This window comes from Antechinus flavipes, chromosome 2 (assembly GCF_016432865.1).
Source record: "Antechinus flavipes isolate AdamAnt ecotype Samford, QLD, Australia chromosome 2, AdamAnt_v2, whole genome shotgun sequence".
NCBI classification, from domain to species: domain Eukaryota; kingdom Metazoa; phylum Chordata; class Mammalia; order Dasyuromorphia; family Dasyuridae; genus Antechinus; species Antechinus flavipes.
Genome location: NC_067399.1, coordinates 444496518 through 444524477, shown reverse-complemented (window position 1 = coordinate 444524477; position 27960 = coordinate 444496518). Strand labels below are relative to the sequence as shown.

At 35.4% G+C, this 27960-nt stretch overlaps 1 protein-coding gene across 8 annotated transcripts in view; it reads right to left on the bottom strand.

The window, feature by feature from the left end:
• Nucleotides 1–27960, bottom strand: part of ZHX3 (zinc fingers and homeoboxes 3) — a 161361-nt gene that overhangs the window by 8225 nt on the left and 125176 nt on the right. For all 8 annotated transcript variants that reach the window (XM_051979304.1, XM_051979299.1, XM_051979298.1 and 5 more), the window contains one exon: nt 610–3638. In XM_051979304.1, the coding sequence (XP_051835264.1) occupies nt 610–3487 (2878 nt within the window). In that variant the 5' untranslated portion in view covers nt 3488–3638. The remainder of the gene's footprint in view (nt 1–609; nt 3639–27960) is intronic.

Sequence of the window (27960 nt, the reverse complement as noted above, 5' to 3'; positions counted from 1 at the left end):
ATCAACATTCCTAAAAGTTTGAAAGAGGGCAGCAGAAAAGGCAGTCCATAAGTTTTTGTTAAAACTTATTACATCTTATATAAAGGCAATTAAAAGTTTTTTTCCCCTTACTCATTACTCTTAAATTGTTGGGCTTTTAAAAATCCCCTCTCTTCTCCTTCCTCCCATCATCACTTAAAAAAAAACAAACAAATCCCAAACCAAAACCCAATATGAAGGCATATGTACTTCTCTACCTCAGCACCACATCTCAAGAACTTCTGGAGCTACTTACTACTCACAAACTACACGACTTTTTAGTTCAGGTAACCAAGTTCTAGGACAGTTGGAGAGGCCACCTTAGCCAAGCACATTAAGTTCTTGCCCCAGCACTAATACATTCCTATAAGGGACTGGCTCTTTCTCCCTCTTCTAGCATTACATTAATTCATCCTCATGACTGCTGTCTCATTCTCACTGTGCCACTAGATGTCCCATGAAAAATCAACAGTCATCAGACTTGTACTACTATTGATGACCAGATCACAATAATTGAGAAGAGTAATCTAGATAGAAGTTTGGTAAGCTTAGGCTCTCCACTGCAGAAAGGGGCATGCTGTGATTCCTTACCTAGCTGGATTCCAGCTTGAGGGCTCAGTGTATCAAAAGGTTCTGAACTGATCTCCTGGCCACTGGGCTCCCAGCACTCACTATTCTCAGACACTTCTGAATAGGTGTCACATGTTCCTTTGTGATTTCCTGCTTGTTCTCCAGTACTGGAATACTGGTCCTCACTGCAAGTGTCAGATACAGCTCGGGTTTCCTCACCCATTTTTTCAGCAAACCACAATTTAACTTGTTGTGAGCTCATCTGAGTTTTGTCACATAGGCCCTGAAGATCATCTTCATACAGCGTTTTGTGGGTTTTATAATAATCCTGAAGCAGCTCTCTATTGCTTGGACTGATGACCAATAAACCAGGGGGGAAATTACCATGCTTATAATCCTCATACCACTTCAGTTGTCCATTTTTAAGTGCATATCTGCTGTCTCCAAACCAGCGCACGACCTCTGCCCTGGGCAAGCCAGACTGGGAGACAAGACCATCGTATTCCTGATTTGTTGGCCACTGGGTTTGGACAAACAGCTGCCTGAGCAAGTGCCTTTGCTGGGCAGTCTTTTTATAATTCACTTTGTTCTTGGGTTGTTCCAGGGATTTGCTCAAACCTTGCTCATCCTCGTGGTCATTAGTACTCAGTCCTACTGATTCGTTTCTGCCATTGGCCTCTGTCACTCTCAGATTCTTGAGATTGATTTTGATGGGGCTGACTTTCCGCTCCACTCGAGGATGGTCACTACCAGCAGCCTCTGAAGAGCCATTTTCATTTGAAGCCCTCCACTCATCAGCGGGATCCTCTTCACCGCAATCTTCCTCAGCCTCTTCTTCCTCCTGAGAAGCTGCTTCTTCAGATTTTTTATTCTCTTCTGCGGACTTTTTTTTCCGCCGCTCTGAAAACCAGCTATCGATTTCTCTTCTGGTCATTTTGGTTTCACTTCTCAGTCGGTCTACTTCTTCCTCAAGGGGAAGAGGATTTTGTGCAAAACTGCTTTCCAAGGCTCTGAGCTGTTCTGGAGCTCTCTCCTTATATTTTGTTGGGGTGAAATCTGGTGTCTGATGCCAGGATTGCCGTTTGGCTGAGTGATGAATTCCTGGTGTTGTTGCTGTTGTCACACAGGCTAAGTCAGGTGCTTTGGGTGACAGAGTGAAGGTAACATCAGGTGTGGAATCCATAATCATAGAACTACTATCTCCGGGTAACATGCTCCGAGTACCTTTCAGATTTCTGCAATGATATCTTCGATCACTGAACCATTTTCGAACCTCCCTTGTAGTGAGGCCTGTGATTTTGGTCAAGTGCTCTACTTCACCTTGTCCAGGGAACTGATTCCTACAAAAGCTACCTTTCAAAGCTGATAGCTGTTCATGAGATTTTTTATTTTTGTAGATGCTAGAATCTAAGAAAGCTTGGGAAGTTATAGTTGGACATGCAGTGAGCAGAGACTGAGCAGCATTTACCACCTTCACGGTGGATGCAGTATTTGAGCAAACAGTGTTATGTGGTGCAACAGCTGGCTGCTTGGGAACAGAGGTAACCGCTAAGGTGAGAGAGGAACTTGTCCCCTGTAGCCCATTGGCCATTATTGGCTGAGTAACCAGCAATCCGCCTGTACCTTCTGGTTGCCCTGTAACAACATGACCGGGTAAGGCAGCCTGAATGAGATGTTGGACGTTGCCAGCATTGGCAACCAAAGGAGTATTTAAAACTGTGATTGTAGGCTGAGGTACTGACTGGATAACTGTGTTAAACATCTTTTTCCTTGCATCTTCTATCTCCTCAGGGGACCAACTGATACCTTGCTTCAATCTTTGGGCAGTAAACCAAATTTTTAGTTGTTCTTCAGGGTACTTGGTCACAACAGTCAAGTAGCAAAGCTCAGCTTTGGTTGGGTAAGGAAACTTATGGAAAGAGTTTTTCAGGAAGCTATTTGAGTCCATGGCTGCATTGTATGTTGGAATGCTGCTCAATGGAATCATCACTTTGGGAAGTGACTTAGATGTAGGCAGTGGCTGGTGGTGATGGTGTTGTGTATGCACTTGGGGCTGCTGTTGAATAGATAGAAACTGAGCTATGCCAGCAGGTAAAACAGGCACGGTTCCAATTAGCGGGCCATTGGCAACGTGTGAAGTTTTCACAGGGTTGCTGGTTGCCTGGCTGACCGGGACAGATCCATTGGTGAAAGAATGGTCACTCTCTTTCATCTCAGTTTCACCAACTGACTGACTGAGTAAGTTCTCTCCAGATGGCTGATTTAATAAATTCTCTCCAGCAGATGGATTTGGCAAGTTCTCCTTCAGTGTGTGAATTTTTTTGGCTTCAGCTTTCCCTTTCATTATCTTCATAATTGGAGTTTTAGTAATAATAATTTCAGCTTGTCCATCTATCCCTTCTTCATAGGATTCCCCTGAAAGGTCGTGACTGCTGGTGCTATCAGAGATGATTTGTTCTATAGTTAAATGATTGTCCTGTTTGGCCACATTCCAAATGAAGCTGATTTCACCAGTATGACATTTGGCATTGTGGAGTGAAAGCCCTTCAGAGGTTTTTGCCATAAAATTGCATTCAATACATACAAAAGAGGGGTCTTTATTAAAGTCTGTGTGTTCTGAGTTCATATGCCCCATAAATTGATTCATGTCTTGAGACCCAAAATCACAATATTTACATATGTAAGAATCACCATCAAAAGTACTTCGATGCCCATTAGATAGTGTTCCATTATTATTATTGTTGTTGTTAACAGCATCATTAACAGTAGAAGTTTCAGGAGGTAACTCTTGCTGAGTTCCTTCGTTAAAACCTTCAACAGGGTCTGCTTCTGTTTCCTGTAACACCACAGTTTTTACTGGTATCATGCAAGGGGTGGTAGATTTCCGTTTGCTGGCCATTGCTAGAGTCTGTTCAGGTGATCAAAGCTTGAAAGCTCTTCTCAGCAAGGGCTTCACAGTCCAAATTCCAGCTAATCCATGAGGTTCAAAGAAGTATTCTCCAAGAGCTGAATCTCAATTGGCTGAAGAGTGTACATTTTCCCTTTTAAACCTAAAGAGGAAGAAAACAAGCAGTTAACTTATTTAAAAGCATTTAATTCAAAGATGTAGTATAGATTCTTGAATGTACTCTACAATCTGGTTCCAGTTTCCTTGACATTTTCAAAGGAAATTAGCTAGCAGCAGTTTGGATATGAGGGTTCTGCCAATTTTTCAGTTGGGAGGAAGGCTGGATCTGGAATAAAAGGGTTTGGATTAATTTTCCAGATCTGCTGCAATTTCTCTGACTAATCATATGCCAATCACTTGACATCTCATTTCTTCATCTATAAAATAAGGAGGCTGGGGCCACCTTTAAGGTACCTTCAAGCTCTAAATCTATGCTCTATTTAGTGCTGCAGCACAATATGCACAAGAGTAATCTAGAAATCTATTATTTCAGTTTATTTGACTGGAACAACTTGTTTTTCATGTTGCACCTATAAGCAGGAAACAACTCAGTGAAAAAAAATTATCTTTGAATGAATTACAGCCATGTGAGCATAGAAATAAGATTCTAGTCTAATTCTGGCTCAAAAAATTTAGAGCAACAAACATTCATCTTTATGTATTTTTCCTTAATAATAGGTTTTTATTTTCAAAATATACACAAAAATAGTTTTCAGCTTTATCCATGCAAAACCTTGTGTTCCAAAATTTCTTCCTCTCTTCCTCTTCCCTCTCCCCTAGTCAGCAAGTAGTGAGATATGTTAGACATGAGCAGTTCTTCTATATATATTTCCACATTTATCATGCGGCACAAGAAAAATCAGATCAAAAAGGGGAAAAATACAAAAAGAAAAAAGCAAGCAAACAACAAAAAAGGTGAAAATACTATGTTGTGATCCACGCTCAGTCCTCACAGTCCTCTGTCTGGATGCAGATGACTCCATTACAGGTCTATTGGAACTGGCCTGAATCACTTCATTGTTGAAAAGAGCCACCCATCAAAGTTGATCATCACATAATCTTATTGTTGCTATGTACAATATTCTCTTGGTTCTACTCACTGCACTTACCGTCAGTTCATATAAGTCTCTCCAGGCCTTTCTGAAATCATCCTGCTGGTCACTTTTTATAGAACAATAATGATATTCCATAACATTCATATATCATAACTTATTCAGTCATTCCCCAAATGAGTTTCCAATTACTTGCCACTACAAAAACGGCTTGAATAGGTAACTCTTGAAACTTATTCTTCCTTTGGGGTTGATTGAGGACTCAGTTGCCCCTAAAGATCCCAAAATCACCAGGCTATTCCTCAATCTTTTCCATTAAAGAATCTCTTTTTCATATAAAAGAATAAAAAGAAAACTCAAAACAGAAAGGCCACATAGCCACATATTAAAGGAATCTTACATAATCTTGGTGTTATTTGTTGTTATTCCTCCTGTCTCTATCAATTTTAATTCATGTTGCATGTTCCTTTAGGTCTGAGAGAATTATAAAATCTTTTATTCAGTTCTAAGCCATTTTTAAATTGAAATATATCCAAACTTGGAAAGATACAGGTTTAGTTACTAGAGATAGATGATAAATGCATAATGATTCTTGGCAACATTTCTTCACAATTGATGAAAATTTATTAAGTTACTATTATATGCTAGTACTGTAGAAACACAATTGAGAAAGTCCCTCCCCCTTTGTGGAGGTTACATTTTACTGGGGGTGGGGGAATTCAGCATTTTCTCAGATGGGTAGAGATTACATATAAAATAAAAATGCAAAGTTAAGGGGAAATAACAACTGGGGGCATCTTAATTAAAAATATACCATATAATAGGCATTCAATAAATAGCTATTTAATTGAATGGCCTGATGAAGGATCTGACAAATCTATTAGGGACTAGCTACCCTTTCATCATCTTATTATGAATTGACATTAATTTAAAAATTAGCCTGAACTTGAATTTATACATCTCATATAATCTTTTCCTTTAGCATACATTCATCATTAGGCTTTTCCCCAAATTCTGATTTAGATGAATACAGAATAGCAATACTGATACATTTATCGAGTGTTCAGAGTTCCAGCGACCTTAATGCCCTTTGAACAGTTATAAACACAAAATAAGTTCCAAAGACATAGAATCCACATCACAGTTAGTCATTCCTTCCCTTCTCAGACACACACACACACACACTCTTTTAAGTTTCTGATAATTGGTTTCTGAATTCTTGTGTAATTTGTACCTGTACTTCAGAGTGAAGGTGAATGGCAAGAAGGGTGAAGAGGCTTGAGAACAATGGATAGCAGTGGCAAGCAAGTGATAAAAAATAACCAAGACACATAAGGAAGGATGGTAGGCTCACCATCTATGGCACAGTGTGGTATAGTGGAAAAGGGCTGAATTTGAGTCAGTGGGACATGAGTCAAACAAGCCACTTTACCTCTCTATCTTACAGTTTACTCATCTGTAAAATGAGATTTCCTTCAAGTTCTTTTCCAGTTCTAATTCTATGATCCTATGAACAAGAGAACGATATAAAGGAAGTCAATTTAAGAACAAGCCAATCAAACACTTCCAGTAACTCTGAGAGAATCCTTATTTCCACATAATACAAAAAGGGCTTATAATGATGGCCCCAAGTCACTAAGAAAAGATTAAATTATGTTTCAGTATTTTTTTACTAAAGGAGGGAAGTATAGTATATACAAGGTGTGCCTATAAAGATAACAAAGTGGTCTTTCCTCTTTTAAAAAGTGTGTAAGTTGGACAAAGAGGGTCGCTTCTAGTTCTAAATGAATTCTCTTAAAAATATGCACATATTCAAATGATGATGATTCTTCAAAAGAGTTACTCTGAGCAGCTGTGCCTTCACTCAAATGATGCTGCCATTGCTCTAAATACTTGGGGAGACAACTTGTTGGAATGGCCATCAGAAACAATAGCATAAACAAATATGCATGCATACTCTTTGATCCAGCACTAAGTCTATATTCCAAGGAGAGCATAAAAAAGGGAAAAGGACCTATATGTACAAAAATATTTATAGAAGCTCTTTTTGTGGTAGCACAAAATTGGACATTAAAGGGACACCCATTAATTGGGAAATGATTGAAAAAGTTGTGGTATATAAATGTAAAAGAATATTATTGTTCTATAAGAAATGATGAGCAGCAGCTTTCAGAAAAACCTGGAAAGTTTTACAGGAACTAATGTTGCGTAAAATGAGCAGAACCAGGAGAACATTGTATACATTAACAGCCAAACTGTGTGATGATCAGCTATGAGAGATTTAGCTCTTCTCAGCAATATATTGATCTAAGACAATTTCTAAAGACGTGAAAAAAAAATGCTACACATCCAGAGAAAGAACTATTCACTATTAATATAGACAGAAGCACACTATTTTCACTTTTAAAAATTGTTTTTTTCTTTTTCATAGTTTTTCCTTTTTGTTCTGATTCTACTTTCACAACATGACTAATACATTTAATATGATTGCAGAAGTATTGCCTATATCAGTTGCTTGCTGTCTTGGAATGGAGAAGGGGAGTGAGGCAGGAAAAAAATTGGGAATTTAAAACCTTACAAAAATGAATGTTAAAACTATATTTATATATAATTGGAAAAAAATACTGTTAGTGCAAAAATAAAAAAAAGAATGTTGGTATATTTGCATACTTGAAGTCAGACTTTAGTTTTAGAAACAACTAAGTCATTCAAAGCCAAAACTGGCAAATAAACTGTGACCAAGTTCCGTAATAAACATCATTTTTAAAATATAGTGTTTCTATAAAATACACATAAAAATAATTTCCTTACATGACTTATAAACTAATGCTAAAGACAATTTCCAAAAAAATTTAGTGCAAAGATTCTATTCCCCCATCCCCAACCCAGCTGCCTTTTTTTTTTTTTTTTTTTTTTTTTTTTTGGTCCCAGGGACATATTTGCTTTAATAGTTAACAACTTATATTGGGTATTCTAGAGTATAAATCTGGGTCTGGGTCTGATTATCTGATTCTGAGTGCCTTTTTTCGGCACTATCTGGTCTGGGTACCTTTTGGGCACATCTAGGTGACATTAGGCACAATTTGGTTCTGGATATATTTTTATATCTGGGCATTTTCTGTGAAGGCAGAGAAATGCACCAAACTGGGAATGAAAGCCTAAAAAGCTCCATTTGGATTCTGGAAGGAAAGAATCTCCAGCTGAAACACTTCTCTCGGGGCTATCCCTGGGGAAAAGCCCTAGTTTTCTGTGTTAAATGTTTTGTTTAATGTTGTAATTGTGCAGTCTATATCTGTATGATTTATGTTCTGTGTGAATTGTCTGTGAATTTTGTTAAAGAGCTTTGCTAGAGGTTTAAGAACAATGATTAAGAATTGGTCATTTCAATGTTGCAAATGTGTTTAGCATAAGCTTGATTTGGGCTGGGCAAGGCAAATAAAACTTCTATAGGAATTTCTTAACCTATTGACAAAAGAGTTTATGCTAATTGCTCTGAAACTTGGGGAAAGATTTTGGAGAACTAGTTTAAACCTAAGTGAAAAAAACAGTATCATTTTTGGCAGTTTTAAAATGGTGGGAAATGATTTTATTGTTGCCTGTGCAGGCTAGATTTGGTTATCTTGAGTATAAGATCTTAAGAACAATGGCTTGTTAAAGTGAAATTCTGTTAACTTGCCTCTAATTAGGTAAAGTATGTTTCTGAAATATATTGGGTAATTTATAAACATTATGAGTTATGCTTTTCTGGACATGCATGGGTTTTATGGAGTTATTTAGCTATTCACTGTATTGTGAATCTTAAAAGTTTTGAAGGAAAAGGATAGGAGAATGAAGGTGATTTCAGAAAGAAGGGGAGAGAAAGTATTGGGAAGATAATTGGGAGGAGAGAGCGGTTAGGTGAGTGAGGGAGAAACAGGAGAGGAAGATTAAACTCATCTTCTTCTGCCCCGCCTCCCTGCCACTGCTTTCTGCTACTTGAGCAATGGAGCATCTAGTTAGAAAAATTGTTGGAATTTGTTTAAAGCATGTAGCAAGAGGGAAAGAGGAAGTTGAATAGAGGGTCAGGAAGCATGATGGATTTAGGAGAAATTCCATGTGGAATTGGGGGGCAGAGGGGAAGAGCAGAAAGTCAGCCTTGGAAAGAGCCTTGTCAAGGTGTTATCTAATTCCCTCCACCCCTCCAAACTGTGTTCCAGCCACTGCTGCAGAGGCTTGGCTTTGGCAAGTGATTTTAAGAGACAGGCCTACTTTTAAGTTAATTGACTGAATATTTGTTTCTTTAGATATATAATGGTTTTCTTGGTTAAGGAATATGGTCATAAATGTGATCTATAATTTGGTAGGATTATTTCTAAAAGTTTAATTGATATTTTTAAGAATCTTTCAGAGTCTTTTATGTGGTATTAGGATATTCTGTATAAGTTTAATTGATTATATTGGTTCATCTTAAGGTTATTTAAAGGGCCTCTGAAAATAAGATTTTTTTTTTCCCTTTGTCCTTTTGGAAATGTTTCTGATATGGACAATATGTAGGTATTTTTAAAGCAAAATGATTTGTATAATGTTCAACTTATATAACTATCTACTTGGGTATGAAAGATGTGAACTTACTGAGACAAATTTCTTATTGTTATCAATATAAGGTTAAGGTAAATACCTGTTTAGGATTTATCTGAAACTTTGGTTAATAGGATTTGTTATGGGAGATAAAATTTCTTGGGCTTGTAGTTAATATTATTTGGGAGTTTTAAAGCTCTATTGGGACAATTACTGGATTATGTTATAGTCATGTCCCTGCATTTTTTCCTCCTATGACTGATTTCTGTGATCAGAAGAATAGTAACAACTATTAATGCAATTCAATTATGTCATACCTTACTGTTTCCAATCTGGTTATATGTAAACATTATATCCTAAATATTTAGGCAAATGAGTATTTACCTTGGTCATCAATCTGTTACTGGATATTTGCATAAGTGGATATTCAAGTTTTTAAAAAAAGTTTTCTAAATAATGAGAGGACAATTCACAGTGGTCTGTGAAACCTAACTGCTGTTTTATTTATTGGGACTATGTTTGCCTGTCCTGTGAGGAAAGCTCATCTTTTCACATAGGAGCTGCTGGATAGTCTATACTAGCCTCTCCACATTTTGCAACAATCTTATGAGCTAAATCTTTCTATCTCAAACTGTTCTAACCTTTATTTGTTGGATTTGTGTTTTTTGTTCTAGATTTTGGTCAAATTACATCTATAATTGACCTGCTTCTGGGTTCGTTCTCAGCACACCATACCCACACCCTGCTTTAACTGGGAGTCTCTGACCCTTCTCAGAACAAAGCAGTTTTGAATGAGGCTTTACTTCCTGCCCTCCATGGATTGATGTGGGGATTTGGGAATGGCTGATGAAGAACTGTTAAACACTGACTGAGTCATCTATTACTGTGTGTTTGAGATTAGGGATAGAAATTGTTAAACTTGTGTTAACTACTGCTATTATGTTTGTGGGATTTTTTTAGAAAATCCTTCTGTACTAATCTGTTTTACTTCACTTTCAGAATTTATATATGGGATGGTTATTTGATAATTTATTTGCTTTTCTTTGGATGATTCCATCTAAACAAAAAAGGGGAAGAAGGGATATAGGAAATTAGGGAAACTGGTGGATTTTTCTCAAAATACCCTAAAGAATGGGAACCCCTAGTTTTTTGTTCACTTTGCCTCAGGCATTTCTGCCATTGTGTCCCTTATCACTGAAGCTTTCTAGCAGTCCTTTTTTCCTTTTAAAAATCTACTGGGATGTGACTGCTGGTTATGCTTTAACTTTGAAACCCCCTTGTTCTGTTGCAATTGCCCTGGCAGACTTAGTTTGGGGGCCTATATATATATTTTAGCTTTTTATATACAAGACATATGCATGGGTAATTTTTCAGCATTGACCCTTGCAAAACCTTTTGTTCCAAACTTTCCCTCTCTCTCCCCTCACCCCCGCCTCTAGATGGCAGGTAGATCAATACATGTTAAATATGTTAAAGTATATGTTAAATACAATATGTGTATACATATTTATACAGTTATCTTGCTGCACAAAAAAATCATATTTAGAAATAAGGTAAAAATAACCTGAGAAGGAAAACAAAAATGCAAGCGTACAATAACAGAAGGCATAGAAATGCTATGTAGTGGTTCACACTCATTTCCCAGAGTTCTCTCTCTGAGGATAGCTGGTTCTCTTCATTACTGAACAATTGGAACTGATTTAGTTCATCTCATTTTTGGAGAGAGGCAAGTCCATCAGAATACATCCTCATACAATATCATTGCTGAAGTATATAATGATCTCCTGGTTCTGCTCATTTCACTCAGCATCAGTTCATGTATGTCCCTCCAAGCCTCTCTGTATTCACTTGCTGGTCATTTCTTACAGAACAATAATATTCCATAACATTCATATGCCACAATTTATTCAGCCATTCTCCAATTGATGGGCACCACTCAGTTTCCAGTTTCTGGCCACTACAAAAAGGCTGCTACAAACATTCCTGCACATAAAGGTCCCTTTCCCTTCTTTAATATCTCTTTGGGATATAAGCCCAGTAGAAACACTGCTGGATCAAAGGGTGTGCACAGTTTGGTAGCTTTTTGAGCATAGTTCCAAATTGCTCTCCAGAATGGTTGGATGCATTCACAATTCTACCAACAATGTATCAGTGTCTCAGTTTTCCCACATCCTCTCCAACATTCATCATTATCTTTTCCTGTCAGTTTAGCCAATGTGACAGGTGTGTAGTGGTATCTCAGAGTTGTCTTAATTTGCATTTCTCTGATCAATAATGATTTGGATCATTGTTTCATATGACTAGAAACAGTTTTAATTTCTTCATCAGAAAACTGTCTGTTCATATTCTTTGACCATTTATTAATTGGAGACTGGCTTGATTTCTTGTAAATCAGAGTCAATTCTCTATATGTTTTGGAAATGAGGCCTTTATCAGAATCTTTGAATATAAAAATGTTTTCCCAGTTTGTTGCTTCCCTTCTTAACTTGTTTGCATTAAGTTTTGTTTGTACAAAGGCTTTTTAATTTGCTATAATCAAAATTTTCTATTTTGTGATCAATAATGATCTCTAGTTCTTCTTTGGTCACAAACTCCTTCCTCCTCCATAGATCTGAGAAGAAAACTATCCTATGTTCTTCTAATTTATTTATAATCTCATTCTTTATGCCTAGGTCATGAACCCATTTTGACCTTATCTTGGTGTACAGTGTTAAGTGTGGGTCAATGCCTAGTTTCAAGAGAATTTTATTACTAAATTTACTTATTTATCCCAAGTGTTCAAGTGCCCCATATACCATTCCATGCTATAGAGGTCCCTTTTAAAACATAAAAATTGGTATTAAGTATTATATGAGAGCCAGGGTATTGAAAAGAGAAGCAAGATCTTTCCTTTAATTCTTTGAACTCTGGGGAAACAATCCTCTTTATTTCTGGTGCCCAAATGCATCCACTAGGTTCACCTCTAAAATAGCAACTTCTGGTGCTTAAAACCTGATTCTGATGTGTGCTAGCTGGGTTATCTTTTTAGACTTCAGTTTCCTTTTCTGTAAAATGATAGAGTTTATTTTTGATTGATAGTCCTTTTCCCCTCTCAGTGCTCTGACTCCGACCCTGCCTTGGTCTACCCCCTGGTAGTTTGGAACCATGTTGAGAACTCACATTTGCTGCTAGGTTTTTGGAGACAACCATCTCATTCAGCCATGGATCCATTTGGTCCCAGCACAATCTCAAATCAAATATTAAAAACTCTCTAATCTCTATCTTGCCTCAGTTTCTCCAGCATTACATTTCAAATCAATTATATTCTTTCAAAAAATTAAAAAAAATTACTTTGTAAAATTGGCCTTTGTAAAATTTCTTATACAATTACCCAAACAGAAGAATACATAAAATAGGCAATAAAACTATTACGGTCTTGTGATAAAGAGGGTCATTCACACCAGAGAGAGGGCTGTGGAAAACGAGCCTGGTTCACAACATAGCATTTTCACTTTTTTTGTTGTTTGCTTGTGTTTTATATTTTTTTTTCATTTTTTTCCTGTTTGATTTGATTTTTCCTGTGCATCAAGATAATTGTATAAATATGTATGCATATATTGGATTTAACATATTTCTACCATGTTTAACATATATTGGATTATTTGCTATTGATGTAAATTGTGTCCCCTTTAATCTGTGGGGGGAGAGTCATAAAGGAAGCTTTGGGGGAAGGTTGATTTGGGGGTCTCAAACCCTTCCGACCTCTAGCACACCCTTCTGTCCATAAGGGAAACTCCCAAGATAATTAATTTCATCAATTTCAAATTTAATTGAATTGGAAATCAGTCTCTCAGATTCATCCAGAGATTGGCCAGCACCACTCACCTCCGGGCCAAAGATCAAAGAAGCTCCAGATCTCAGAAGGCTAATAAAAGATGACTCTGAACCCCGAATCTCTGCTAAATGCCCTTCTGGACTTAGCTCACTGATGAAGATATTTTCTTCTCAATGTAAATCCGTTTTTGTTAAATTCCTAATCAGGAGTTTGCCAGTTAAGAAAGCTGTCTTCTTAGTGTACTGTTTTCTTAGTGCAAATAAACCCATCATTTGCCACAAACCTTTTGTCTATATTCATTGGAGTTTGCAAATTCTTTCACAAAACCTGCCACCCACCAAAGGGGATCCCATTGCTGTTAGGGGATCTCTTACCCTCAATTCTCATACCTCAACACTACCTAGGGGAAGGGGTAGGGGAAGGAGAAGGGAAATTGCTACACAAGGTTTTACAAGGGTTAAGGTTGAAAAATTATCCATACTTATAATAAAAAGCTTTAATTTAAAACACACACACACACACAATAATAAAAGGGAGTAGGACAACCTTCAGGAACCAATTAAGTCATCTGAAAGTAAATATGCATCTCATATTAAAAAAAATGATGACTGAGAACTACTTGGTAATGAAGAGCCCCAAAACTATTACTCACTTGAACTCCATTAACATTCCTCCAATTTTGCTACATTTTTTCAATTTTGTCCTTGTTATTGCTTGCCTGTTTAGAAAATAGCTGGAAGCAGGACACCATTTTTCAAACTTGGAAGTCAATATGAATAAAGAAAAGTCAGGAAGCTAAGAAAACAAAACAGGACTGCTGCTAACCCTTAACCAGCACATCTGGCAGAATCCCCCAATAAGCAGAAGTATAATTTGAAGCTGGCAAGAAAATGTCTAATCTCATCTATAATTTAAAACTTGTTGAAGCTGATTGTGATAAATTCATTAAGAGGGATGTGTATATATGAAGGAAATCCTAATATAGGTGCAAAATTTGCTAATATTCTAACTGTTGTGGTTAAAAAAAAGATAAAAAAACTTCTTTTAAAAGTATTGATCAGGAACTAACTTTATATTAATACAGGAAAAGTGAAAACAACAAAAGCACAATCATTTCTTTGATTAAAGAATCAAACACTGATTGATATATAATGCAAGGGATATAATGCTAACACTGTTTTGGCTTACTGCGAAGTTTCTGTAACCAACTGGACACTATTATAGTGGAACCATGATAGAACAAAGATACCATAATCCTATGATGTAAGGAGAGGCAATGCATTATGAATGCATTATGTGTTTTCTATCTATAACAGGAGAACTACTCTGTTTTCAGGAATTAAATGTGTGACTGATGTCAGTCAAGTCTGGACAAATTTATAACAAAAAAGATCAAAGAGGTAAATGTGTTAAGGGCTTTGGAATTTTATTTTTAGAGAAGTCAAGGAAAGTAGCTGTAAGCAATTTCAATTTCCAATGATCTTTCCAACCACATAGCCTTTGTTTGCCAAGTGTTGGATAATTTCAAGCCTGTAAGACAACAGGAGAACAGTGTGCTGCAATAGATAAAAGTTGGCCTATGAGTCTGGAAAACTTGAGCTCAAGTGCTGTCTCTAAGAGATAATGAATATATGACCTCGGATAAATTATTTACCTGGTTCTCAGAGCATCAACAATGATTTTAGACTATAAATTACATAACATATACTGAACGATGTTGATAGAGTTTCTTCACTTAAGAATTCCTTATGTGAATGAAATCTCAGATGTATATATCAAACAGAGTAATTATCTGGGAGATGAAGGTCACTCTATTTCTGCACTAAAGATAGCACTATGGGTTCTCAATAGCTTTGTTCATTTGGTAACTGCTATTCATCTGAAGGGTAGAGGCCCACTTTCCATGGTTTTTTTCCATTCAAGTTTTGTATCTGTCAAAACTCAGATAAAAATAATGTAGCCAAATGTAATTAATTTAAAGGAGCTACTTAAAGTTGAATATTAAAGTCAGTAGCATCTATTTAAAACCATCAGGAAACATCATCTGTAATGGGGATAAACTCATTCCCAATAAAATTCCCAATAAGATCAGGGGTAAAACAAGGTTGCCCACTATCATGATTACTATTCATTGGTATTAGAAATGCTAGCCTCAGCAATAAAAGATGAAAAAGAAATTAAAGGAATTAAGTAGATAATGAGGAAACTAAATTATCACTCTTTGCGGATGATATGATGATATATTTAGAGAATCCCAGAGAATCAACCTAAAAAGCTATTAGAAATAATCTACAAGTACCCTTCTTTGTACTGGCCAGAAACTGGAAACTAAGTGGATGCCCATCAATTGGAGAATGGCTGAATAAATTGTGGTATATGAATATTATGGAATATTATTGTTTTGTAAGAAATGACCAGCAGGATGACTTCAGAAAGGTCTGGAGTTACCTGAACTGATGCTGAGTGAAATGAGCAGGACCAGGAGATCATTATATACTTCAACAACAATACTACATGATGATCAATTCTGATGGATATGGCCCTCTTCAACAATGAGATGAACCAAATCAGTTCAAATAGAGCAGCAATGAATTGAATTAGCTACACCCAGTGAAAGAACTCTGGGAGATGACTATGAACCACTACATAGAATTCCTAATCCCTCTATTTTTGTCCACCTGCATTTTTGATTTCCTTCACAGGCTAATTGTACACTATTTCAAAGTTTGATTCTTTTTGTACAGCAAAATAACTGTATGGACATATATATGTATAGCGTATTAAACTTATACTTTAACATATTTAACATGTATTGGTTAACTTGTCATCTGGGGGAGGGGATGGAGAGAAGGAGGGGAAAAATTGGAGCAAAAGGTTTTGCAATTGTCACTGCTGAAAAATTACCCATGCATATATCTTGTAAATAAAAAGCTATAATAAAAAAAAAAGTTGTTTCCAAAAAAAAAAAAAAAAGAAAAAGAAAAAAAATAATCAAAAAAAAGAAAAGAAATAATCCACAACTTTAACAAAGTTGCAAGATACAAAATAAATCCACATAAATCATCAGCATTTTTATACATCACTAACAACATCCAACAACAAGAGATATAAAGAGAAATTCCACTTAAAATAACTGTTGATAGTATAAACTATTTGGGAATTTATCTGCCAAGGGAAAGCCAGGAACTATATGAGCAAAACTACAAAACACTTTCGACATAAATAAAGTCAGATCTAAACAATCGGAAAAATATTAAGTGCTCTTGGATAGGTTGAGCAAATATAATAAAGATGACAATACTACCTAAACTAATCTATTTATTTAGTGCTATGCCAATCAAACTCCCAAGAAATTATTTTACTGACCTAGAAAAAATAACAAAATTCATCTAGAAGAAAAAAAGGTCAAGAATTTCAAAGGAACTAATGAAAAAAAATTAAATGAAGGTGGCCTAGCTGTACCAGATCTAAAACTATATTATAAAGCAGCAGTCTTCAAAACCATTTGGTACTGGCTAAGAAATAGACTAGTTGATCAGTGGTGTAGGTTAGGTTCACAGGACAAAATAGTCAATAACTATAGTAATCTAGTGTTTGACAAACTCAAAGACCCCAGCATTTGGGATAAGAATTCACTATTTGACAAAAACTGCTGGAAAATTGGAAACTAGTATGGCAGAAACTACGCATTGACCCACACCTAACACCGTATATCAAGATAAGGTCAAAATGGGTTCATGATCTAGATATAAAGAATGATACTATAAACAAATTAGAACATAGGATAGTTTGTCTCTCAAATCTGTGGAGGAGGAAGGAATTTGTGATCAAAGAAGAACTAAAGATCATTACTGATCACAAAATAGAAATTTTGATTATATTAAGTTAAAAAGTTTTTGTACAAACAAAACTAATGCAGACAAGATTAGAAGGGAAGCAATATATTGGGAAAACATTTTTACATTCAAAGGTTCTGATAAAGGCCTCATTTCCAAAATATATAGAGAATTGACTCTATAAGAAATCAAGCCATTTTTGGTTGATAAATGGTCAAAGGATATGAACAATTTTCAGACGAAGAAATTGAAGCTATTTCTAGTCATGTAAAAAGGTGCTCCTAATCACTTTTGATCAGAGAAATGCAAATTAAGACAACTCTGAGATACCACTACACACCTATTGGCTAAGATGACAGGAAAAGATAATAACGAATGTTGGAGGGGATGTGGGAAAACTGGGACACTGATTCATTATTGGTGGAGTTGTGAACGGATCCAACTATTCTGGAGAGCAATTTGGAACTATGCTCAAAGAGTTATCAAACTGTGCATACCCTTTGATCCAGCAGTATGGACTTATATCCTGAAGAGATATTAAAGGAGAGAAAGGGACCTGTATGTGCAAAAATGTTTATGGCAGCCTTTTTTGTAGTGGCTAGAAACTGGAAACTGAGTGAATGCCCATCAGTTGAAAAATGGCTGAATAAATTATGGTATATGAAATATTGTTCTGTAAGAAACAACCAGCAGAATGATTTCAGAGGGGCTTGGAGAGACTTATATGAACTGATGCTAAGTGAAAACGAGCAGGACCAGGAGATCATTATATACTTCAACAACAATACTATATGATGATCAATTCTGAGGGACGTGGCTCTCTTCAACAATGAGATGATTCAAACCAGTTCCAATTGTTCAGTAATGAATAGAGCCATCTACACCCAGAGAGAGGATTATCAGAACTGAGTGTTGATCACATCATAGCATTTTCACTCTATTATTGTACGCTTGCATTTTTGTTTTCCTTCTCAGGTTATTTTTACCTTATTTCTAAATCCAATTTTTCTTGTGCAGCAAGATAACTGTATAAATATGTATACACATATTGAATTTAACATATACTTTAACATATTTAACATATATTGGTCTATCTGCCATCTAGGGGGAGGGGATGGGGATTGGAACAAAAGGTTTTGAAAGGATCAATGTTGAAAAAATTACCCATGTATATGTTTTATAAATAAAAAGCTATAATTTAAAAAAAGTTGAATATTAATTCTGAGTAAAGTGCAAGTGATCATCTGGATTTTAAAATTCCATGGAAAAATATAACCCCCTGCTGATTTAGAGCTTAATCTTCTTTTCTAATAAAATAGTATGACACTGTTATGTGGTGAGCTTTTTCTTCTCAAAACGCAGCCAGGTGATAAAAGTTCAGATCTTTTATTATCTCCAATATAGCCCGGTTAGCTTAGAGGCCTATCTCTCTGCTTGGTTCCAAGAGCTCCCTCCGAATGTCGCCAAATCCAAAGGTCTGATCCTTCAGCCTCTGCCTCTGCTTTCTTCAGCCTCCAGCCAGCTCCACTCTTCATGTCATTCCAGTGAAATCTCAACTTGTAGTTTCTTCACCCTGAAGAACTTCTTTGACTGGCCCATTGAAACTCTATTTATGCTCCTTCAAGAGAGGGATTGTGGGTTTTCTCCCATAGTGCTCTCTGGCCCAAAGAGCTTCAAGGGAGGTGTGAACTCATTGAACTCCAATGAGTAAAGGTGTGAACACAAGCCTTGTATTAATTAGTTCTACTTAGTACCTTGTTTCAGGTTCTGCCCAAAACATCTTCTTGTAAGATTAGATCAACTCTAATTAGTTAGCAGTTAGTAAGGATTCCAACACTGTTAAATTTGATTAAGTTTGATAGACTTGGCACACTAGCATGACAAGCAAGAGAGGTCAAGATACTAAATTTCACTTGAACTTGGTGAGTTTAGTAGAAATAGTACTTTTATATAAAACAACACAAGCAGGGTTTAAAAAGGGCTAAAATGTACTGCTAAAACTGGAGTGCTGCCTTTTTCTGAGCTTAACTAGAAAGATGGTTTAGTCTTAAATGTTTCAGTAAATTAATAAGTTAAGGTGATAATACTGAAGTTAGACCATACAAAGCTATGATTTCCAGTGAAAAAATTTTTATCCTTATCAAGTATCAAATAGAAAATTGAGTTGGAGAAGGAGAAGACATGGCAGACATTTTTACATGTACATTAAAATATCTACAGTAGACTAAATCAGAATTCATATGATAAATCACATTAGGAATTATGTCTAAAGTCAAATTCATTTGTTTAAGAAAAAACTTGCCAATTAACTCTGAGGAACCACGCCACACCTCCTGACTAAGGTGACAGAAAAAGATAAAGATAAATGTTGGAGGGGATGTGGGAAAAGTGGGACAAAAGGGGACACAATGCATTGTTTCACAATTGTAAAATTGTGAAATGATCCAACCATTCTAGAGAGCAATTTGGAACTATGTCCAAAGAGTTATCAAACTGTGCCTACCCTTTGATCCAGTAATGTCTTTACTAGAAAAAAAAGATCACAAAAAAGGGAAAGAACCTCCTTGTTCAAAAATGTTTGTAACAGCCCTTTTTGTAGTGGCAAGGAACTGGAAATTAAATATATGCCTATCAGTTGGAGAATGGCTGAATAAGTTATGGTATACGAATGTAATGGAATATAGTTCTATAAGAAATGATCAACAGACTGATTTCAGAAAAGTTTGGAAAGACTTGCATGAACTAATGCTGAGTGAAGTGAGAAGAACCAAGAGAACACTGTACAAAGTAACAAGATTATGTGATCATCAGTTGTGATAGACTTGACTCTTTTCAATAATAAGGTGATTCAAGGCAATTTTAATAGACTTGAGATGGAAAGTGCCATCTGCATTCAGAGAACTATGGAGACGGAATGTAGATCAAAGCACAGTATTTTCACCTTTTGTTATTTGTTTCTTTCTCATGTTTTTTCCCTTTTGATCTGATTTTTCTTATACAGCATGACAAATATGGAAATATGTTTAGAAGAACACGTGTTTAACCAATATTGGACTGCTTGCTGTCTTGGGGAGGAGGAGGTGAGGGAGGAAGGAAGAAAAATTTGGAACACAAGGTTTTGCACAGATGAATATTGAAACCTATCTTTGTATGTATTTGGAAAAATAAAATACTACTACGGAAAAAAAAAAAAACTTGCCATCAAATTTTTCTAAGACCAAAACAAAACCAAAAAACCCCAACAAAATTACATTAAGTTTAAAACTAAAAGTTAAAGTGTATTATTGATTTTAAAATTGCATTTGCTTTAATTTAATTTTCAAATTTTATTTTAAACTTAAATAAGAAAAAAAATTGCTACATATATAGAACATAAAATACCTATATATACACAGATAACTAAAATCACACACATATATATTCATATGTATCTATGTTAAGACTGTGCCATACTTGTTCTCTATTTCTCTGAAGGTGGATAACATCTTCCTTCATAAATCTAAGCCTTTCTATATTTTTCTAACTTCAACTCATCATTTCCTACATCACAACAATATTCCAAACTTACACTGATTAGTCATTTTAAATAGTCTAAAATAATATTGATTAATATGGCTAATGCATTTTCTCTAATTTCTGTTTTGATTAAATCTATTTTAGCTTTAACTTTGTCTGAGGTCATGGGTACTACCCACCTTTTCCCTCCTCCCCCCCCCCTTTTTTAACATAATAAATTATACTCCTGATCTTTATTTATGTCTAATTTCCTAACCCTCCCGACTTTTCTGCTTTGCTTCTATTTACCATCTTCCTCTCCTGTTACTTAATCTAACACCTACCCCCATTTTCAAGATTCCTCCCTTATCCTTTCCTCCCTTCCTTTCCTCTTACCTCATTTCTTTCTGAATTTAGAAGACTTTTATACACATACACACATGCACGCACGCACATGCACACAGACATATGTATTATTCCCCTTTTTAACCCATACCTTATGCGAGTTGGTTCCAGAATTACCAGCTCTTCACTACCATTTTATTCCTCTGTGTGAGTTCCTCTTGCATCTTATTTGTGTAAGATAATTATTCTTTTTACTTTTTTCTACACAGTTTTGTTTTAAGAATGTCATGCTCAGCTCTATCCCAATCTTTCTTTTGAACTACCTAATTACTAATGTCAACCTTAGACATATGGTTTACATTTTCATGTATAAAAAATAGTCTGTCCTTATGTTTTTAACCTTGTAAATTAGTCTTTGATGTTTACATTATATTTCTTTTAGATCTGTATGTCAGATTTTCTATTAAGTTCAGGTCTTTTTGCAACAAAATCCTAAAATTCTGGCAATTCATTAAACATCCTTTTTGTTTGTTTGTTTGTTCAGAATTACGTATAACTTTGCTGGTAAGATATTTTCAGCTGCAACCCCAATTCTTTTGTTCTTTGATATATAGTGTTCAAGACTTGTGATCTTTTAATTTAGCCATTGCTAAGTCTTGTGTGATTTTAATTGTGGATCTGTTGTATTTGAATTTGTTGTTGTTGTTGCTCATATTTTCTCCTTGAGCTGGGGGTTTCAGAATTTGATGATGATATTCCTGTTGATTTTTGATTTTCCTTGTAGGATCTTTGTCAAGTGGTGTTTGGTGGATTTTTTTCTATCTCTACTTTTTCTCTCTTGCTTTAAGACTAACACAATTTTCTTTAATTCTTATATTATTGAATCAAGAGACTTTTTAAATTGTAGTTTTCAGGTAATCTGATTATGTTTTCTATTTTTGACCTGTTCTCTAGAATCAGTTTTTCTTATGAGTTGTTTCACATTATTATCTTCTTTTTTATTCTTTATATTTAGTTTTATTATTTCTTGGTCTCATAACTTTGCTGGTTTCTCTTTGATCAAATCTTTTTTTTAAGGAGTCATTTTCTTCCTTAAGCTCCTTTTCCAGTTGGTTGACTTTCTTTTCATCTTTTAACTTTTCTTGGATTGTTCTTATTTTTTTTTCTTTCTTTTTTTGGGGGGCTAGGCAATTGAAGTTGGGTGACTTGCCCAGAGTTATACATCTAGAAAGCGTTATGGGTCTGAGGCTGGATTTGAACTCAGGACCTCCTGATTTCCAAGGCTGGTGTGCTCTATCCACTGTGCCATCTAGCTGCCCCCCTTCCTTTTTAAAATTTCTACAATCTTTGTCATTTGCTTTTTAAAGTTTTTTTTAGTTCTTTTATGAATTCTTTTTGAGCAGGTGAGCATTTGATGTTATCCTTTGGGGTAGGAGAGACTTTTTTGCTTCAGTATCCTCCTCTGAAGAAGAACTCATCTTCTCTATTCCCACAACAACTTTCTCCTTTGCCTGATCATTTTTAAAAAAATTTATAGCAACTTGTTATTGGAATCATTTCTAGTTCTGGGGCAAGGGGGAATGGTGTCTCTGGCCTCAGGTCCCCTTCAGTCTTCCTTTAGATCTAGAACCAAAACCAATAATTTTACCCTCCTATAAATGCCCACAGCCAGCAATGTTCCTGTCCCACTGCTTCTGGACTCACCTGGCATATATTGGTTCCCTCTAGCACAGGATTGCATCTCAGCACCACAGCTGGGCCTGGAGTCCCTTATCAGCAAAGGTTACCTCAATTTTCTCCCATTTTAATTCTAAGTCCACACATTGTTCCCTAGATGAAAATTCCTGTGACTGGAGTCAAGGTTATCGCCCAACCCAGCTAGACCTAGCACTGGCTGCTTGCTGTTTCAGTGGAGTTAGCTTGAGGTATTTACATTTCATACATGTCAAACCTCCTTCCTGTATCTTTAAATATTTTTAGATTATCCCAGAAAGACCACGGTTCTGTCCCAATTCTTATCTATTTTTACCACCCTATGTTTGCCCTGAGGTGGTATTTTGTCTTGTGTGTGGGAAATCTGGAGAGCTTAGAATTTTCTGACTTATTCTGCCATCTTCACAGAATTGTCTCCTATTTTATTTTAAAGGGCTTGTTCTCCCTTCCCCCCCAAAAAAGTCTGGATGATAATTAAACTAAATAGTACAACTAAGACAAAAAAAAAAAAAACTTTCTTACCCTTTTCCTTTCCTTTGGAAAAAATGCTTCCCCCCATAATTCTGGTAGTTCCATAATTCACAAACAAACAAGAGATAGCTGCGGGAACCTTATGTCCATAAATGAAATGATAAAAACAGTGTCTCAAAGCACATATCTTATTGATGGTATATCATCTTCATATAAGATGGCTAACAAAGAAAATTTTTTTTAATATTTTATACTAAAATAAAAAATTGTCTTCTTTTGGATTAATTCTTTTCATGAGGATGTTTAAAGAATTATTTGAATATATTTGTGACAAAGAGCTTACTATAACCTCAAGGCAACCTGCTCCATTTTTGGTCATGTACAAAGCAAGAAGTTTTAGTTCAACAGACAACTGGAAGTTTGTTCTGAGATATAAGTGGATCTCACTGAATCCTTTAAAAAAGCCTAACAGTTTTCTATGGGTCTTTTCCAGAACTAGAACTTTTAGCAACTACATTAAATAGATGGCAGAATGATAATTTTCTTTTCTTTCACTTAGATTCTAAAGGGGAAAATAATAATAGTATCAGCTAATATTTATGTAGCATTTTTTAAATTTTTATTTAATAATTACTTTATATTGACACTCGTTTCTGTTCCGATTTTTTTTTCCCTCCCTCCCTCCACCCCCTCCCCTAGATGGCAAGCAGTCCTTTATATGTTGGATATGTTGCAGTATATCCTAGATACAATATATGTTTGCAGAACCGAACAGTTCTCTTGTTGCATAGGGAGAATTGGATTCAGAAGGTATAAATAACCCGGGAAGAAAAACAAAAATGCAGATAGTTCACATTCGTTTCCCAGTGTTCTTTCTTTGGGTGTAGCTGCTTTTGTCCGTCATTTATCAATTGAAACTCAGTTAGGTCTCTTTGTCAAAGAAATCCACTTCCATCAAAATATGTCCTCATACAATATCGTTGTCGAAGTGTATAATGATCTCCTGGTTCTGCTCATTTCACTTAGCATCAGTTCATATAAGTCTCGCCAGTCCTCTCTGTATTCATCTATTTATGTAGCATTTTAAGGTTTACAAAGTACTTTACGTATAGTATCTCATTTGATCCCCACCACAACTGTATGAGATAGATGCTATTGGTGCCCACCTCTTCTCCCCTTTTTTAACAGATGAGGAAACTGAGATTAAAGAAGTTAAATGATTTACTCAGGGTCACATAGCTAGGGTGGTCTGGGCAAAAATTTGCCCTCAAATCTTACTGACTCCAATTCCACTATACCACCTAGGAAAGAGAGCACATTGTTGGTAATGGTAGATACTGTTGGACACAGAGTGTGGAGAGAACAAGATCAATGTGAGAATAAGCAGGAATCATCAGATTTATGGAGGTTAGGAGAAAGAACATTTTGCAGTGGGGAAATCAAAATGGAAGGGGGCAGCAAAAGTCCTAAGGCATATCACTTAGAAGGAAATAACAGCAACAATTTCTCCAACATTTTAAGGTAAACAAAGCATTTTTTAAAAAATAATTATAACTTTTTATTGACAGAGCCCATGCCTGGGTAATTTTTTTTACACCATTATTCCTTGCATTCACTTTTGTTCTGACTTTTCCCTTCCCTCCTTCCACCCCCTCCCCCAGATGGCAAACAGTCTTATACATATTAAATATGTCGCCGTGTATCCTAGATATAATATATGTATGCAGAACCTACAGATCTCTTGTTGCATAGGGAGAATTGGATTCAGAAGGTAAAAATAACCCGGGAAGAAAAACAAAAATGCAAGCAGTTTATATTCATTTCCCAGTGTTCTTTCTTTGGGTTTAGCTGCTTCTGTCCATCCTTGATCAATTGAAACTGAGTTAGGTCTCTTTATTGAAGAAATCCACTTCCATCAGAATACATCCTCAAACAGTATCGTTGTTGAGGTATATAATGATCTCCTGGTTCTGCTCGTTTCACTTAGCATCAGTTCATGTAAGTCTCGCCAGTCCTCTCTGTATTCATCCTGCTGGTCATTCCTTACAGAACAATAATATTCCATAACATTCATATACCACAATTTACTCAACCATTCTCCAATTGATGGGCATCCATTCATTTTCCAGCTTCTAGCCACTACAAACAGGGCTGCCACAAACATTTTGGCACATACAGGTCCCTTTCCTTTCTTTAGTATCTCTTTGGGGTATAAGCCCAGTAGAAACACTGCTGGATCAAAGGGTATGCACAGTTTGATAACTTTTTGAGCATAGTTTCAAATTGCTCTCAGAATGGCTAGATGTGTTCACAATTCCACCAACAATGTATCAGTGTCCCAGTTTTCCCACATCCACTCCAACATTCCACTTATCTTTCCCTGTCATTCTAGCCAATCTGACAGGTGTGTAGTGGTATCTCAGAGTTGTCTTAATTTGCATTTCTCTGATTAATAATGATTTGGAGCATATTTTCATATGTCTATAGTTTCAATTTCTTCGTCTGAGAATTGTCTGTTCATATCCTTTGACCATTTATCAATTGGAGAATGGTTTGATTTCTTATAAATTAGAGTCAATTCTCTATATATTTTGGAAATGTCTCTCTCTCTCTTTCTCTCTCTTTTCTTAATTTTTCTTGAGGGTTTTTCTTTTCATTAAGGTGGGAGATCTAATTTTTTTCATAATGACTTTTATGGACATCTTTTACATAACCTAAACAAATGGTTTCTTAATGGTGATTAACAAGTGGTTTCCTAATGGTGAGTAGGGATAAAGGAGAAAACCTTTAACTCAAAAATTTTAGAAACAAATGTAAAATTTTAGAAACAAAAAGGTAAAAAAAAAACAAGTTTTTTTTTTTTTTTTGGTTTTTAATGTAATTGGGTAAAAATATTTAATAAATAAAACAAAAGACCTGTAGATTTTAACTAGATTACTCTAATTTTAAAAATAAAAAAAAACTTAAAATATCAGAGAAGTTAAATGATTTGCCTAGAACTACAAGATGGTTAAATGTTGGTGGGTAGTTCCAAACACAGGTCTTTTGATTGAACTTTCTATTTCCCAGAAAGGAAAATGTTTTTTGACCACTTGATTGGGTTAGCAGTTTCTAAGAGGCCATCTGTATACAAAGTACAGGTGGCAGGGGGCATATATAAATCTGGGGATTACTTGTGTAAGACAAAAAATAGAGGTCCTATATCTTTCAATCAGTAGCTAGGTGGCACAGTAGATAGAGTATCAGGCCTGGAGTCAGGAAGATTCTTCCTGTGTTCAAATGTGGCTTCAGATACTAGTTCTGTGACCATGGGTAAGTCAGTTTCCTCATCTGTAAAATGAGTTGGAGAAAGAAATGGCAAATCACTCCAATATCTTTGTCAAATGGCAAACCACTCTAATAGTTTTGACAAGAAAACTCCAAATTGCGTCACAAAGAAATAGATACAACAAAATTACTGAAAAACAACAAAATATCTAGTAATCAGAGGAGAGGGATTTTAAAATTGATCATTATAACTTACAGTTTGAAGTAAAATATTGGTTGGTTTTTCTTTTTAGGGCTAATTCATTATCACTCATTTGGGAAAATGAGAGAATTATTTTTCTTGGTACCTTTTCCTTTATTGTATCCTATGTTTTAAAAAGTTATATAATTTTTAAATTTTTCTCCCAAATTCAGTCATAAAATCTGGTAAACTTTTCCCAAAAATTACTTTGTTCTCCTTTGTGTAAGGCAGGAAAAATCCATAGTCCATTTTTCCCAAGATAATAATAATGTTACATATTATTATAGACTTTTAAGATGTCTATCTTGGTAATATATCTGATGTTTGTTATGCTTAACCCATTTCTTTCCCTGTAATTATCAGCAGCAAAAAAGTCACAGAAAAACACAAATACGTTTTTGTACTTGTTTAAGAACAGAAGAAGAAAAGAAGTCATTGAAAAATTATGTATGCTGTTCTATCATGGACATTGGAGAAAAATCCAGAGGAAAGCAGATGGTGTTAGCAAAGAAGAGGAGAAGGTGGGACAATCTCTGGGGGGCCACAGAAGAAAAGTCAACAAAGCAGGTGACAACATGCATAGGACTAGGAAATGATGAGGAGATTGTATATCTGCAGAAAATTACTTGACTGCATTTTATTTTCCCAAATAATTGCTAAAGTTTTTCTTTGCCCACTTCAAATCTAACTCCTTATAACTTCCTATCTGTTGGCTTTAATTCTTTCCTCTTGAGTGTCAAAAGATAAGTCTATTTCTTTTTTTTTTAAACTAACATTTCTTCATATATTGAAGAGAAGAGTGTGATCCTTTCTATTATTTATCTTTCATTCTTTAGATTAAAACCTCCCAATTTCTATGCTAAGAAAGTGACTAAAGTGTTTGCATTCTTTACTGAGATATCTCACTGACAGACATAAGATAAAGGAATAACATGTACACCAAAATATTTATATAAGCACATTTTTTTTATAGTTACCAAAGAACTGAAACAAAATAAGATATTTGTAATAGGGGTTAAAATCTAGTAAATAATAGTATTTGCTGGAATATTGCATAATATGTCAAATTTGGTCATGTTGATGAGTGCTAAGCTCTTTTCTTAATTTCTTTTTAAAATAAATAATGGCTTTCTGGGTAGAGAAGAAGAAAGGAATATATTTGGGAATGAAGTTGACATGAAAATAAACAATGTGAATTTTTTTTAATGTCTGCCATGGTTTTCAAAATTCTCATCCATTCTTTTTACCTTCATTTGGATACCCTCTAGCCTGTCAATGTCTTTACTAAATGTGATACTCAAAACTGAATGCAATATCCCAGATATGATCTGATAAAAGTAGAGAATGATAATAATATCACTTCCCATGATCGGTACACAAATGATGTCTCTTTGAGTTATTTTGTCAAGGATTACCTCTCATGTCATGGTTCTAAAATTTCCAAGTGCTGATCTATGTAGGATCTAACTTGTTGTTTATTAAATAAAACTGTAATGAGAAGTGGAAATCCTGCTGAAACTCTCACAGCTCTTTTGAACACTTCTTGGGCCACTTGGTTAGGCGTTTATTTTCCTTTCCAGGTCCTAGAAATTATTAGTTTAAATGTTACATTGAGAAATTTAAATAAATTTTAA